Below are 14,343 nucleotides of genomic sequence, written 5' to 3'. Positions count from 1 at the left end.
GATCGTCGGTCGCCGAGCGGACGGGCGCTCGAGTGGGCCCGCGCGCGCGGTGTGACGTCGCGCGCGTCGACGGCGCCAGGGCTTGGTGCGACGTGGGCTCCTCGAGTCCCTGGATTCTTGAGTCATGAGTCCTACTTAGGGTTTAGGCGGACAGGGTCACGTTGAGGCGTGCGGTTGCCTGGGCTCTGGATTTACCACTTTCGTCTGTCCGCCAACGCGTCAAGCCACGCGTCGTAGGTCGATCGCACGCTCGAACGGTATCGACGAATCGCGATCGAACGATTCGTCGCGTCTGTTTGAGACTCTTCGGTGCGCTCGGTGTCTCGAAGGGATGCGGATTTGGATCCGAGCGCGGCTCGGAGGACGTCGCCGATCCGCACTCGGGAGCGGTCATCAACGGCCGACGACGACGACGACGACGACGTGGCGTTGTCGAGCGCGAAGGCGTCGGCAACCCAAACCTTAAGTGTTTCCTTGGCTTCGACCTCTAAATCGCGGATTCCGCGCTTGGGTGGACGCGCCGGGAGTACGACGCGATTTGTCGGGAGGTTTCGCAGACGAAGTGCCTCGATTCGACGCGCGACGTCCTCCGAACGTTCGCTCGCCGGTTCGTTCGACCAGGGGGCGTAGAGAACTAAATGTTCGCCTTTACCGTCGCTTACCGTATCATCATCTTCCGGGACGAAGCCGTGGGTGAAAAACAATGCCTCGCTTGAGGACTCACCGTAATCGATGAAAATTTCGTCCCCGTGTCCAAGTTTTTTTCCATTACTCACCAACGCGATGACCCCACCGTCCGGGCGAGTGTTGTCATCAACGTGCTCCCATCGCGCGTTTGCTTTCGTGCGACTGTGATTCACCATATCTATCCCCGGAACGATGCCCTCGACGACTTCGCCCGTGTCGTTCACCGGAATGGCAAGCGCGCGCGTCCAAAAAGTTTGAAAAGCCCACTTAAACTCATCAATCGTTGCGTTATTGAGCGATGTCGCGAGCTTAGCGTCTCCACTCGCCGCTGCCACCTCGCTGAGTCCGCGCATCGCTGGTCTTACGTTTTCATCGAACATTTCTCTCACCTTCGCTCGCTGAGCCACGGCTGCGTCGTACACGTTCGTGCCCTTCAACTCTCGCTCGAGCTCGACATCGCTCAAGCTTAGCGGGGCGTCGTACGACCGCGGCAGCGCGTCGATATACCCTCCCCACGCACTCGCCTCGCCTTTCCTCCGTTCCACCATCAAGAAGACCATCGCGGCGACTCTCTCATCCGGCAGCGTCCCATCACGCATCAAATCCGCGTACTTCTCCCCCAATTTTGGATCCATCGTCGCGGTTCGCGCGCTCACCACTGCCGCGTCCGGTGATGTCATCAACACACGATTTTTCCTGAACCACCCTCTTTTTCCCTCCGAACCGTCCACGTAGAACACTCCGACGCCGGCGCCTTTGGTTCCTCGAACATCTGCCGCCGGGAACTCCGCGCTCAGCGCCTCGGCCCATCTTCTCAACCGTCGCGCGCGTCGATCGTCGTCGTCGCTCGCGCACGCATCCTTCGATGGATTACCCAAGTTATCGTCCGTTTTCAGCGTCGAGTACGCCGTGTACGCGCCGAGACCGACGCCCAGAGTGCCGATGAGCGGAACCATTAAATTCGCATTCGTCTTTGTTTTCGTCGATGCCGGCGCGCTGGTGGTCGCGATCGATCTGTGCACTGGCGTGTGAGGCCACGCCGTGCGCATTATTGCTCGCCGAGCGGCACGAGCGAGCATTGCTGGCGTCGATGACTGGAGAGTTCGGTTTGAGGTCAACCTCCGAAACGAAACTGAGTCGACGAAACGCTCGAGCGGCGGAGACGCAGAGGATGGAAAAAGCGTGATATCATCGTTGTACAATTAGTGTAATCGAATGGGCTACGTAATTTACAGAGTCTAGCTTTTTCAACGCGTCATCGGCGTCGGCTGACGTGGATTTGGTGACGGCGAAGCGCACGCGCGCCGATGCGGTCGCGGCGCTGACAGGAGTCCCGTGCTCTTTCGGACTCGCACGCATGGGCGCTCCTGAGCGACCGCGCGAGGGCGGTGTTCTCGTCCATAAGGTCTATGAGACGTGATTTGAGTTCCGCGATGGCGATACCCTCTTGTACGGCGTTGACGACGGCGATGGCGTTCGGGTCGCCAGCGAGATTTTTGGCATGCGAGAGCAACGCTGCGGTGAAATCAACCGACCCCGCAGAGACCTTGATGATGACGTTCCAGAGATCCACCGGGTTGTCGAGCTCGCCTGCGAGCTTGATCGCGCCTGACAAGTCCTTGGCGTCTACAAGAAGCGTTCGCACGGCTTCCTCGTGCGAGCCGAGCTTACCAAGCAAGAAGACGCGCTCGAAGACGAGCGTGTCGTTCCCGCATAGCGACGCACACGCTCGAGAGACGTCGTAACCCGCGCTCTTCTTCAAGAATTTCATCAGCGCGCTCGGGTCGAATTCCAAGTGTAAATCGAACAACGTGTCGTGATGCTCTTCGAAGCACGTGGGGTCCTCATCAAAGAGCGCCGTCATGTAAGCGTATGTCAGCTCTCGAGCGCTCAGACCGCCCTGACCCAAGAGCTCCGCGATCACTACCTTGGGGGGTAAGCTCTCTCGCTGCTGAACAAAGAGTGACATCGCCGCAGGCGTGTCGAGCTGCGCTAGCAGAGAGAGTTTGCTTCGATCGACGAATGATAATAAATTGTGCCGAGTGATGAAATTCAGCACTGTCGGTCTGCCAATGTCCAGGAACAGGCTCAACGCTCGCTCGCGCTGGCCATCGTTCAGGTACAGCTCAGCGAGCGCCTCCTTGAGGACGACAGAAGAAATGGAAGCGACCGGGCCCTGCGTTGTCTTCAGCGCTGCGAGCTTACCCTGCACGAGCGGTATGAACAAACGCGAAGAGTACACGCGCGCCGGCCACAATTTGACCGCGGCCAAGAAGCGGGAGTGATGCTCCGCCTCGGCCAAAAGCGCGTTGAGCACTGACTCGTACACGTTCGAACTCAGCGTCGGTTCCTCGGTGGGTATGTAAGACTGAAGCTCGGAGAGTTGGTGAGCAAGCATGAACTTTTCAATCCAAGACTCCCAAGCAGAGACGTCTTTTCGGAGCAATTTCGAGCACATGGACGCCGCTTGTCCGTATTCTCCCGCGTCAAAATTACGCTGTATTACGCTGTATCCGATGTCCTGTAAGCTCCCGTTGATGTGACCGAACTGAGATGCGAGCTCGCACGTATCCAGAAGCTTGACGTGATCCTCGCGCGCCGCGAGCCAATCAATTGTCTCGCGCGCCCCCGTCGCCGCGGCAACGATCACGTCGAGAGGAGAATACACCATGAACAAAGGTCCGAGGCCGGGTTTCCACCACCGCTGTTCGCCCACGCGCTTGCATCGATCGAAACTCCCGCCCTCAACCATCAGCTGTGCGCACGCCAAACCGTATGCGTTGCATCCGAGCTTCGTCGCGTCATCCCGGGTCGCGATAACGTCGATACTCAGCGGGATATTGTCGTACGACACCACGTGTAGCTCCGGCGCGGCACCGGTTTTGTGATCCCCCTGAGTAGACCAAGCTAATATCGCAAGCGCGTCACCAAACGGCTGAATGCCGGCGACATAATACTCTGTTTGAAACATCGACGTCACCCGTGCAACATACGATCTTGTCCCCGTCATTTCGCTCGTCGACGCCGTGTCCGCGTCGCTTGTCGCCCCACCGCCGACGAACGACTCCGGGCGAGTGATCGTCGATGAAGACGTCTCCTCCGAGCGTATCTTGACAACCTTGACGCAATCCGCCCAACCAATGAACAACGTCTTCCCGTTATCACTCTGCTCGTTCCATGTCAACCGCGGGGCGTAAGATCCCGCCAGCGGACTCCCTCGAGGTCGTTCCACGATCGCCACTCGAGCGTCCCGTCCGACATCGTACAATTTCACCCCAGAGTTGCACGCCCAGGCGAGCACGTTCCGAGAGCTCCACGCCATCGCGCGCGCGACGCCGTCGCTCCCATCCGGCTCGCTCACCGTCACCGTCTTGTGCCCCAACAGCGTGCTCACCCTTAAAAATACGCCGCCTCGCTCGTCGCCGAACGCGAATCCCCCTCGACCTCGTCCGCGCGTTCCGTAATCCCGCGCGAGCGCCGCGCACGTCACCGCCGCGTCCGAAATCGTCCTCGCGACCTCTCGATCGACCTCGCTCCGCCCCTCGAGCTCACCCGCTCCTGGTGGCGCATCGAACACGTCTTCAATATCGTACACGCACACCTCACCTCGCGCGTCGGCGATCAGGACGTGTCGTCCGCGCGCGTCGAGCGCCGCCGCGCTCGGTCTCACGCCGCGTCGCCGAATCTCCCGAATCTCTCTCGTCTGAGCGATGCGCGCGGTTTTCACTGAACCGGACGCGTACGCGATGACGAAAACATCGTTGGAGGCGACGCACAGGACGACGTCGTCGAGCGAGGCGCTGGTGGAGGGTGGATTCGAAGAATCTTCTGAATTCTCACCGCTCGCGAACGCGCAGAGTCGGCGGTACACGAACGGCGGCGGCGAAACGTCGTCGTCGGTACCAGCAGTTTGCATGTTCGGACTTCAGCTCTCGGATGGCATTTTTAGTGAAGTGGTCGTCGGGCGAGGCGCGACGGATTGTGCGGCGTCGGGCGATTGATTACTCGCGCGAGTCCGCGTTTGTGAACTATAGTCGTCGCCTTATCTATGACACATCCTCTATCTTTCTACGCTATGATTGATCATTTCTTCAAAGCGATCCGCCTCGCCTCGATCTCGCTCTTACCCTCGCACAGAGCGCTCAAGATGGCCGTCGCCCGGGCGTCCGCGCGCCAAATCGTGTGCTCGTGTTTCGTCGCCGCCAGCCGCTCCTTGATTTGCGCAAACGCGCGATCAGCGTTCGCCCCCATCGCCCCCATCATCGCTTGACGACCCGCCATTGGGTCCGTCTCCTCCTCGTTCGCCCCCAACGTCAAGCGAAACACTCCACCCAAGCCGAAGAGGTTTAAAAAGTACCACGAAAGGCTCGATACGTACGTCACGTCCAGTCCTCGCAGCGCGACGCCGCGCTGTAACATCCCACGAAAACTCGCCGTCAACGGAAACGGCACGCGTCCGACGACGAACCCGGTGAAGAAAAAATTCACCCACGCCCCGGTGACCATCTGCGGGACGATGTTGATCAAACTCTTCGACATCATCGCCGTCGCCTTCGTCGGGTCGCTCATCATCTCCATCGCCTTCTTCGACGTATCACTCCCTCGCGTCTCGCTCAATTTCCCTCGTTCATCGTCGCACAGGTAGTTCAATCGCGACAGAAACGACCGCGGGCGCAGATAGCCGCAGAAGGACGCCAAGCGATCGGCGCGCGTCGCGAGATTCCCATCCGTGATCTCATTCTTCACTTCATCTCTCGCTTTATCGCTCGTCTCGCTCGCGTTGAGCGCGCGCGAGACGTGGTGGCGGACGCACCCGACCGCGTACATGGCGATAAAGATCGGGAGCAGGACCCAATCGCGGACTTGCGCGTCCAGGCGCGCGTCGATCGGGATCATGATTTCGATGCGCGTCGATATGCGTCCGACCGGTGTTTTTTTTTCATCGTCGACCGGTGCGACGCCTTTGGATTTTTTCCTCCAAAGGCAACCGCACCGATCAATGGAGCATGATGCGCACCTTTGAAACGAACGATCACCGCGGGACGACCCGCACGTCATGACGCTGACGCTCGGTGGGACGACGACCCCCGACGCGGGGGGGCGCGAGTGCTTCATCGCGAGGCACTGCCCGCCCGAGGCCCCGGCGGGACGGCCGAGCGAGGAAGTGGTGCGTCAGCGCGACGGGAGCGAGGGAGAATTTGACTTTTGATTTTGGCATTCGATCGCTTCGGCGCGCGCTGTGTGACGACGCGCTCGCCGTTTGAACCTCGAAGACTGATGAAGATTTGCATGTATTCGTTTTCGTCGACGCAGCGCGCGAAGAGTTTCTGTGAACGCGCGAGTCGATCGCTGGAAGGTTTGCGCGAGGCGTGCGCGCGCGCGGAACAAAGCGCTCGAGACGCGGCGAAGAAGGAGACGAAGACGCAGAAGGGCGGGCGAGGACGAGGGAAGAAGCGCGCGCAAGATGGGGACGTTTTACGTTCGTGTGATGACGTGGATATGCGGGCGATGCGGGCGATGACGATTGAAAAGGCGGTGGACGCGGTGATGCCGACGGTGCCGCTGCCGGATGAGCAGGAGCGGTCGAAGGTGAGGATGCACAGAGGAACGGGGGCGAAGCAGTTGAAGCTGAGTGGACAGCAGGCGGATGAGCGGGCAGAGCGGGCGAAATTGGTGCTCAAGCACTTGCAGGATCAGATGGCGGCGCACCCACTCGCGTCTTTGCGTGAGGTTGAGTTGGAACACCAGTCGTTGGCCAAGCGAGAGTACAAGCGCGCGTTGTTGAGGAAAGAGGTGGACGTGACGCGGGTGATGTGGAAACCGCGATCTTTGCTCGATTGCGAACTCGACGCGAGCGACCCGAAAGCGCGCGCGAGGGCGGATGCGGGCGAGAAGATTGGTCGAACGGCGGAGGAAATCATGGCGGCGCCAACGGGCGACGACGCGATGATTTGGATCGAGGTGTTTCACCCCGTGAAGCAAGGATACCTCGTCATGGACGTCTACGTGCTCGGAGCAACGCCGTTAGTAGCATTCAAGGATATCATTTACTGCCTCAGGGACACGCAGGCCGAGCGCGAGGGCCATCCTACGACGAAGAACGGTTTCTTGTTCATCGAGGGCGTCTTCTACAACGACATGCGCACGCCAAACGCCGTAGATTACTCCGCACCATTGTTAGAGTTCCAGCGGAAAGATAAGCTCATGGCACCCGGAGCGCCGACAAAGATGAACCTCGAGGGCAAAGGGTTCACTGCTCGAGATATGGACGGAGTGAAGTTTAAGGATGTACCCTTGGTGATCGGACGCCCGTACGTCATGACGCATCAGGGCAAGTGCGAGCACAAATGGCGCGTTCGAGACATTCGAATCCCCCACTCTGCGGACGAAAAGGAGCGAAACATGTTCCCGCTAGTCATCCGTGAGGGTCGTATATATCGTCGCGGTTGCTCCGTGTGCGGGGTGTTCGACGCCGCGCACGTGACGTACGGCGACAAAATGGCCGCGGAGAGCCCGAGTTTCTTCTGTAAGATGTGCTTCGACGCGGTGCACTGCGATGCGCAGGGAAATAGAACGTACGACGATTACGAGGAGTACCCGTATGATCACGAGTGAGGAGACGACGAAACGTCGAAGACGCATTGTAAAAGACACGAGCTTACAACATGTTCATCGACGTTTTCAAAGTCCCGTCGCGTCGCTCGACGCGTCGACGCGCGATCACTTCGGATCGGTCCAGTGCCCCAAATTATCGATGCGGTTCGGAGAAAGCCTCGGGACAAACGACTTCTCCCCTGATTCCGCCTGAACCACGGTCAAACCGAGTCGTTCGACGACCCCGCAGTTCCCAAAGGACAGTCCCGGACACTTTTTACTCGCCGCCGCCAACTGCGTCGGCGACGCGCAGCACAGCTTCAACTCATCGACCGGAATCCCAGTCGCGTGCGACACCCGCCGCTTCACGTCCGACTTTCGATCATCGTGTTCGATGTTCACGCTCACCAGGCTCCCGCGCGGTCCCCACGGACCCGCGTGCATCATCTGCGTCGTCATCGGAAGGCGAATCGTCATTCTCTCCACCACCACCGCGCGAACGCCATCGACGTCGATCGCCCGCCATCGCCCGCCGCGATCGCCATCGAACGTCCCCGGCCGTCGCGACGCGTCGCACCTTGACATCCGCCACCGGCATCGTCCCTCGCGCGTCGCCCAGTCGCGCGCGCGCCGAGACGCGCCTCGAACGCGTCGACGCGACGAAACCGCCGAAAACGCTCGTGCGGGCACATCGACGAGTCACGACTCATCACACGAGGGACTCCACGGCGCCAAAGCCCGACGCGCGCGACGCGCGCGCGCTCGGGACGACGACGACGCGCGCCGTTCTCCTCGCCCGCGCGCGCGCGCGCGTGGTCGACGGCGCGCGACGACGATCGGCATCGCGCGCGCGAGAGCGAGCGATGGCGCGCGCGAGCGCGGGCGCGAGCGAGGTGGTGCTCGCGCGACGTCCCGAGTGGTGCGTCCTCCGAGGGGTCGACGGGCGTGAACTCCGCGCGAGACACACGTTCCCGACGGGACAGACGTTCCGATGGCGCGCGCGCGTGGACGGAGATTACGTCGGCGTCGTGGGCGCGCGCGTGGTGCGCGTGCGCGAGGGGCGGGGCGAATGCGCGGACGCGGCGTACAAGGTGTACTGTCGACCGGCGGGCGAGACGGTGGAGGACGACGAGCGGGTCGTGCGGGAGTACTTTAACGCGGATGTTCGGTTGGTGACGCTGTACGACGCGTTCGCGTCGAGAGATGGGCGGTTTAGGGATTTGGCGACGCACGTGGACGGCGCGCGGATGTTACGGCAGAATCCGAGCGAGTGCTTGTTTAGTTTCATATGTAGCAGTAACAATCACATCTCGAGGATACACGGGATGGTGGAGAAGATGTGTGAGAGGTACGGTGAGGCGTTGCCGGTGACGGAGGCGGTGGTGGCGCTGGACGATGACATGGAGCGCGCGTCGCCGGCGGCGGAGGCGAGCGGGAAGGAGGCGGCGGCGGCGGCGAAACGCGACGTCTTTTTCTCGTTTCCGAGCGCGAGTCGAATAGCGAGCGAGGCCACGGAGGAGGAATTACGAGCGATGGGATTTGGATATCGCGCCAAATTCATCGTCGGCACCGCCAAGGCGCTGATGGATCGAGCGAAGGCGCTCGGCGGCGATGCGACGCCCGAGTCGTACCTGCGAACGCTGCGAGACGAAACAAGTTACGTCGACGCCCACGTCGCGCTCCAAGAGCTCCCGGGGATCGGCCCCAAGGTATCGTCGTGCGTGTGCCTCTTCTCTCTGGACAAGCACGCCGCGATTCCCGTCGACACGCACGTGTGGCGACTCGCGTGCGAGCACTACGCCCCCGAGCTGAGTGAGGCCAAAACTGTGACTCCCAAAATCATGCGTGCCATCGAGCAGCGCTTCGAAGAAGTCTTCGGCGAATACTCCGGATGGGCCCACAACATCTTATTCATCGCCGAGCTCAAGACAGTGCGCGACCGCCTTCCAGAAAACCTCCGAACTCCCCAGAAGCCCAAGAAGCCCAAGACGCCGAAGCGATCCGCCGACGCGAGCCCCGAGCGCGTCAAGGTCGAGATCAAGTCCGAGCCCTTTTGCGACACTTTCGATTCACCCTAGGTTATCATATCAACGATCGTCACCGCACCAAACGTCTTTTCCCACCGTCGATCCGCCGTCACGTCGTCGTCATCGCTCCGCGCGTCGCGCGCTCCCATCACGCCAGCTCTTCGAGGTCTCGTGACGTCAGAGGGTCGCTCGAACTCGACATGCCCCCGAGCGCACTCGCGAGCGTCTCCGCGTCGGCGCATCGAAGCGTGCGAGAGAGACGCACGAATGGCGCAGAAAAGAGACGCCAACGGCCGACGCGTCGCACCGCGGCGTCGCGTCGAGTGATTTCCAAAATTGTGAAAATGACAAGAAACGAAATGCATTCAACGCTCGAGCGACGATGCTCGACGATCGGGGCGATTGCGGACGACGCGGTGATGCAAACACCCGCGTTTGATGACTCCGCGGCGTCCTCGACGGGCGCGTTCACGGAAAACGACGCATTGGAGAGGATAGTGCTAGACTTTTCAGCGCGCGACTTTTCTGAAAAGATGGAAGCGGTAGGGGAATACTTCTCTCGATCGCCGACAGAGCTCGCGGGGCGGACGGCGGAGGTTTTGGGAGTCATCGGTAAGGTGTACGCGCTGTGGCAGTTCGAGGAGCGCATGGGGACGCCGTTGGAACAGAGGAAGCGAGGGAAGGCACTTCGGGACGGCATCGCGCGACTGGGACCAGTGTTCATCAAGATGGCTCAGACGCTGAGTACGCGGCCGGACATCATCGGCGAGGAAGCGGCAGATAATTTGATGGTATTGCAGGACAAGGTTGGGCCGTTCTCGAGCGAAGAGGCGGATGAGATAATCAAGCGAGAGTTAGGGTGGAGCGGCGCCGTGCGAGAGAAGGACGCAAGCAAGCCTGGACCGGCGTACAGTTTGTACAAGGAGCTAAGCGACGAACCCGTCGCCGCGGCAAGCATCGGGCAGGTGTACAAGGGGGTCATGCACGACGGCACGCAGGTGGCGGTGAAGGTGCAGAGGCCCGGGGTGTTGCGACGCATTGCTTTGGATTTGCACATCATTCGACTCGGATTTGGGTGGATCGAGGAGTCTGGATTGAACGGTTCGGAGGATTTGGACAAAATTGTCGACGAAGTCGGCGCCGGCGTGTTCCAAGAGCTTGATTACACCATCGAAGCTCGTAACGCGGATGATTTCAGGCGTTCGTTGCGATTTTTGAACTACGTCTTCGTCCCACGCCATTTCTCAGACATGACGACCAAAAAGATCCTTACGCAGCAATGGATAAGCGGAAGACCGATGAAGGACCTGAGCTTGGAAGAGCAGAAACTCATGGTACAGATGGGGGTGGAGTGCTCGTCCGCACAGATGTTCAGAACTGGACTCGTGCATGCAGATCCACACGAGGGAAACATGATGTTCACCGACGACGGGAAGCTCGCGCTGTTGGATTTCGGCCTCATCTGCCGCGTCGACGACGATCAGCAGGAGGCGATGGCTAATTGTATACTAAACATCTTGAACAGCCAGTGGGGTGAGTTGATCGACAACTTGCGGATCATGGAAATGCTTCCCGAGGAACCTCAGATGTGGATCGACGCGGATGGCAATCCGGCAGATTACACGCAGGGGGGGGCAGGAACGTGGAAAGTCATCTCCGACGACGATTTCCGTCGCGCGTTTAAGTTGTGCATGGATGGTGAGGATGGCAATGCGAAGGTTAGATCGAACTTCACGGAGCTCGTGATCGACCTCACAAAGATTTCGACAGCGTACCGCTTCAACTTGCCGCCGTACATGGTCTTCGTCATCCGGTCGCTCACGACACTCGATTTCGCCGCCGCGCGGACAAACTGCAACATGTACGAAGTTGCCGCGCCGACCGCCATCTTCCGTGCCCTCTCTCCGCGAACGGACCGCGGGAGGAAGGCCTTGGAGCAAATGCTGCTCGATAAGGATGGCGACGTCAACTGGAACAAACTCCTGGCGCTGAGCGCGCAGGCGAACACGGCGAGCGAACAGGGCGGGGAGAATTCGACTGTGTCCGATGCCGATGTTGCGCACGCAAAGGAGGCGATCGACCGCCTTATGAATGACCTCATGGACTCCTCGGCTGGGAGCACGCTGCGTCGCCTGGCAAAAAAGGCTCGCCCAGAAGGGCTCATGCCTCCGCCCAGCATTCGCGACGAGATGGTGAAGATGCAGCGCGCGGCGTTCGAGCGTCATATGTCGACATTTTCGTTCCGTGCCTTCTTCGCCGCGTCTTTCGCCTTTGCGCGAAATGTTCTTCGCGGCGACAAGGGCCAGGAGAACGAGCAATGTGAAGTCTTCTCTGACGACTCCGAACGCATGGCCTGCAACGAGCGCGTGAACCGACGACGACGGCGCATCGGTGTTTTGCTCTTGAGATCTAAGCTGGCCACACCGCAGGGGTTCTTCGGTTTTTGTTCCATCCTCTGCCTCCTCGCCTGGGCCTCCGTCACTGGCGCCTTACTCGGTTTGCGAGCCAAGCTCTTGCGCACGGTCACCTTCATCAAACCCCGCGCCTCGAGTGTCCCCCCGCCCGCGATCGCGTGATCACCCCACGATATCACCATTGTTCTTGTTTTAATAATTTCATTGATTTGGCGGCTTGATCCGTGATGAATCGCTCTATTGTCCACACGCACCCGTCCCGTTCGTCGGGTCATCCCAAGGTCTTCAGGGCAACTCTCTGAAATCATCACAACGTTACCCTCTGGCGCTTCGTATTATCCCGATGACGCTCGTCGACGCTCTGATGGACCCATCTCGCCCCGTGTTCCTGTTCGGTGCGTGCGATCGAGCGATTGAACGCGAGCGCGACGCGCTTTCGGCGACGATCGTGAAATTAGTCGATCACCAGCGATGCGCTTTTTGACGCTTTGTGCGGTGTTATCGGACGATTATCGGCGCTGCACGGTGCAAACGACGGGTTTCTGACGATTTGATGTCTTGCGCGATCGCAGGAACGACGCCGCCGCTCGACGGATCGAGTGCGGACGCGGAAAGGGAGGCGGCAGAGAACTTTGCGAATAAAGCGCGCGGCTTGGCGGCGGACGGGTACATCGTGTACGACATTCAGGAGGAAAAGGGTCGAACGGAGGACGCGAGACCGTTTCCGTTTCGAAAGCTTGCTGACCCGGGTTCGTTCGCGAAGGCGCTGAAGAGGGCGACGAACGGCGGAGAGAGCGTGGTGTACAAGTGCGTGGCAGAGACGAAGAGCGAGGAGGCATTCAAGGAGTGGTTGGCGGACGCCACGCGCGCGACAACGGCTTATAACCTTGTAGGCGGTGCGAGTTCGAGTCAGGAGTACGCCGGGCCGACGATCGCACGCGCGGCGGAGATGTTGAAGGAGGCGAACAAGAAGTGCGCCTTTGGCGGCGTCACCATCGCAGAAAGACACGCAAAGAAGGGTAACGAACACGAGACGCTCTGCGCGAAGGCGGCGGCGGGCGCGGAGTGGTTCATATCGCAGGCCATCTACGATGCGGACATGACGATCAAGCTCGTGAACGATTACGGGGCCGAGTGCAAGAAGAGGAACATCAAGCCGAAGAAAATTGTCCTCACCTTTGCCCCATGCGGTCGCGAGAAGACAATGAAATTCATCAAGTGGCTCGGGTGCTCCGTTCCGGAGGCGGTCGAGCAAGAGATTTTGACCGCGCAAAACCCGGCGCAGAAGTCTGTCGAGGTTTTGGTCGCCATGTGCGCTCGAATCATCGAAGAGACAAAGGACTCTGGCGTCCCGCTCGGGGTCTCCGTGGAATCTGTGAGCATCTTCAAAAACGAAAAAGAAGCCGCTCACGACCTCTTCCGCCTCACCCAAGCCGTGATGCTCGACGCCTACGGCCTCGATTGGTCCATGCGCTACACCATTGGCGGTAAACCAACGACGAAGACGGAGAAACCGTCGATAACAGAGCGGCAACTGGGCGATGAAAATGTAGCCAAGCGCGTCGCCGTCGCCACCGCCGCCTTCCTCGCCGGCGTCGCCGTGCGCGGCGTCACTTCGCGTCGCTAACGATCGCACGCGCTTCATTCATTCACGACTAGTTCGTATTTAATTCAACCCGAACCACCATCTCGTCACCACGCGCCGCTTCGCGCGCGTTCCCGTCCCAAACCTCACTCCTCCACGCGCATATGGAGCTCTTCCGACTCGCCGTCCCCCCCGGTCCCGGCCGCGCCTTCACCCCAACGAGAGGTTCCCTCGTCGTCATCACGCACGTCGCGTTGGAGGTCAAAGGGAGCACCAAACCGAGCGCAAACCCCGAAAGAGTGACGGTTTTAGTCAAGAGCGCCGCCGGTGAAGAAATCGCTCTCGGCTCGCTGTACGACGGCGCCGGACGCGAACAGTTCTCGCTCGGTGGATCAGGGTTATGTTTCGGGGATGATACCCGAGTCGTCGTACGTCACGGAAGTGCGACGGCGACGGTGTGCTTGACGGGGCGGGTGGAGGCGGCGGACGGCGGCGGCGACGGCTTCAGCGAGAGCGAGAGCGAGAGCGACGAAGACGCGAACGATGATGAAGAGATGGATGAAGGAAGCGAAGAGAGCGAAGGAGGTGAGAGTGAGAGCGAAGAGGCGGAGGGCATGATGGAGAGCGAGAGCGAGAGCGATGGGACGGAGGAGGTGATGAAGAAGGCGGCGCGTTTGGCCAAGGCGGCGAGACGGGCGGCGGCTGGCGAGGCGGCGGCGAGCGAGGAATCGAGCGATGATGACGATGAAGACGAGGACGACGGGAGCGATGACGAAGAATCAGCCTCGGAATCGGCATCGGACGACGAATCCAACTCGGACTCGTCGGATTCGGAATCCGAGTCGGAATCCGAGTCGGAATCCGAGTCGGACGCCCTCCCGGGGTCTAAGCGCTCCGCCAAGGACGACCGCGCGCGCTCTTTCGAAGACGCTCGCGATCGTAAAAAAGCCGGCAGAGGCGGGGGCAGAGGCGGTGGGCGCGGGCGCGGGAACCAAAATAAACGATTCAATCGATGAGCGCTCGATCGAACGCGACG

General features: G+C 60.3%; 9 protein-coding genes across 9 annotated transcripts; 5 read left to right on the top strand and 4 right to left on the bottom strand.

Annotated features, from left to right (window-relative positions):
• Positions 1 to 191: 191 nt before the first annotated feature.
• Positions 192 to 1,736, bottom strand: OT_ostta16g02075 (unnamed product; the record flags this gene model as incomplete). The annotated part of the gene is made up of 1 exon (XM_003083628.2): positions 192 to 1,736. One exon carries the CDS (start codon positions 1,734 to 1,736, stop codon positions 192 to 194), a length of 1,545 nt encoding a protein of 514 aa, XP_003083676.2.
• Positions 1,737 to 1,942: 206 nt separating this feature from the next.
• OT_ostta16g02070 (Clathrin, heavy chain/VPS, 7-fold repeat) lies at positions 1,943 to 4,603 on the bottom strand (the record flags this gene model as incomplete). The annotated part of the gene is made up of 1 exon (XM_003083627.1): positions 1,943 to 4,603. One exon carries the CDS (start codon positions 4,601 to 4,603, stop codon positions 1,943 to 1,945), a length of 2,661 nt encoding a protein of 886 aa, XP_003083675.1.
• A 167-nt stretch (positions 4,604 to 4,770) lies between these two features.
• OT_ostta16g02065 (Uncharacterised conserved protein UCP010045,transmembrane eukaryotic) lies at positions 4,771 to 5,583 on the bottom strand (the record flags this gene model as incomplete). The annotated part of the gene is made up of 1 exon (XM_003083626.2): positions 4,771 to 5,583. One exon carries the CDS (start codon positions 5,581 to 5,583, stop codon positions 4,771 to 4,773), a length of 813 nt encoding a protein of 270 aa, XP_003083674.2.
• A 381-nt stretch (positions 5,584 to 5,964) lies between these two features.
• On the top strand, positions 5,965 to 7,302 carry OT_ostta16g02060 (snRNA-activating protein complex, subunit 3; the record flags this gene model as incomplete). Its single annotated transcript, XM_003083625.2, has 1 exon — positions 5,965 to 7,302. The coding sequence occupies one exon, from the start codon at positions 5,965 to 5,967 to the stop codon at positions 7,300 to 7,302; it is 1,338 nt and encodes a 445-aa protein (XP_003083673.2).
• Positions 7,303 to 7,407: 105 nt separating this feature from the next.
• OT_ostta16g02050 (unnamed product) lies at positions 7,408 to 7,740 on the bottom strand (the record flags this gene model as incomplete). The annotated part of the gene is made up of 1 exon (XM_003083624.2): positions 7,408 to 7,740. The coding sequence occupies one exon, from the start codon at positions 7,738 to 7,740 to the stop codon at positions 7,408 to 7,410; it is 333 nt and encodes a 110-aa protein (XP_003083672.2).
• A 404-nt stretch (positions 7,741 to 8,144) lies between these two features.
• Positions 8,145 to 9,359, top strand: OT_ostta16g02045 (Helix-turn-helix, base-excision DNA repair,C-terminal; the record flags this gene model as incomplete). Its single annotated transcript, XM_003083623.2, has 1 exon — positions 8,145 to 9,359. One exon carries the CDS (start codon positions 8,145 to 8,147, stop codon positions 9,357 to 9,359), a length of 1,215 nt encoding a protein of 404 aa, XP_003083671.2.
• A 149-nt stretch (positions 9,360 to 9,508) lies between these two features.
• On the top strand, positions 9,509 to 11,884 carry OT_ostta16g02040 (Helix-turn-helix, base-excision DNA repair,C-terminal; the record flags this gene model as incomplete). The annotated part of the gene is made up of 1 exon (XM_003083621.2): positions 9,509 to 11,884. The coding sequence occupies one exon, from the start codon at positions 9,509 to 9,511 to the stop codon at positions 11,882 to 11,884; it is 2,376 nt and encodes a 791-aa protein (XP_003083669.2).
• Positions 11,885 to 12,065: 181 nt separating this feature from the next.
• OT_ostta16g02030 (Methylenetetrahydrofolate reductase) lies at positions 12,066 to 13,349 on the top strand (the record flags this gene model as incomplete). The annotated part of the gene is made up of 2 exons (XM_022985571.1): positions 12,066 to 12,117; positions 12,295 to 13,349. The coding sequence occupies 2 exons, from the start codon at positions 12,066 to 12,068 to the stop codon at positions 13,347 to 13,349; spliced, it is 1,107 nt and encodes a 368-aa protein (XP_022840365.1).
• Positions 13,350 to 13,471: 122 nt separating this feature from the next.
• Positions 13,472 to 14,323, top strand: OT_ostta16g02025 (unnamed product; the record flags this gene model as incomplete). Its single annotated transcript, XM_022985570.1, has 1 exon — positions 13,472 to 14,323. One exon carries the CDS (start codon positions 13,472 to 13,474, stop codon positions 14,321 to 14,323), a length of 852 nt encoding a protein of 283 aa, XP_022840364.1.
• Positions 14,324 to 14,343: the final 20 nt, after the last annotated feature.

Source organism: Ostreococcus tauri (assembly GCF_000214015.3).
Source record: "Ostreococcus tauri WGS project CAID00000000 data, contig chromosome 16, whole genome shotgun sequence".
Lineage (NCBI taxonomy): Eukaryota > Viridiplantae > Chlorophyta > Mamiellophyceae > Mamiellales > Bathycoccaceae > Ostreococcus > Ostreococcus tauri.
The sequence above is the reverse complement of the archived record's forward strand: the minus strand, read 5'-3'. Positions and strand labels throughout refer to the sequence as shown.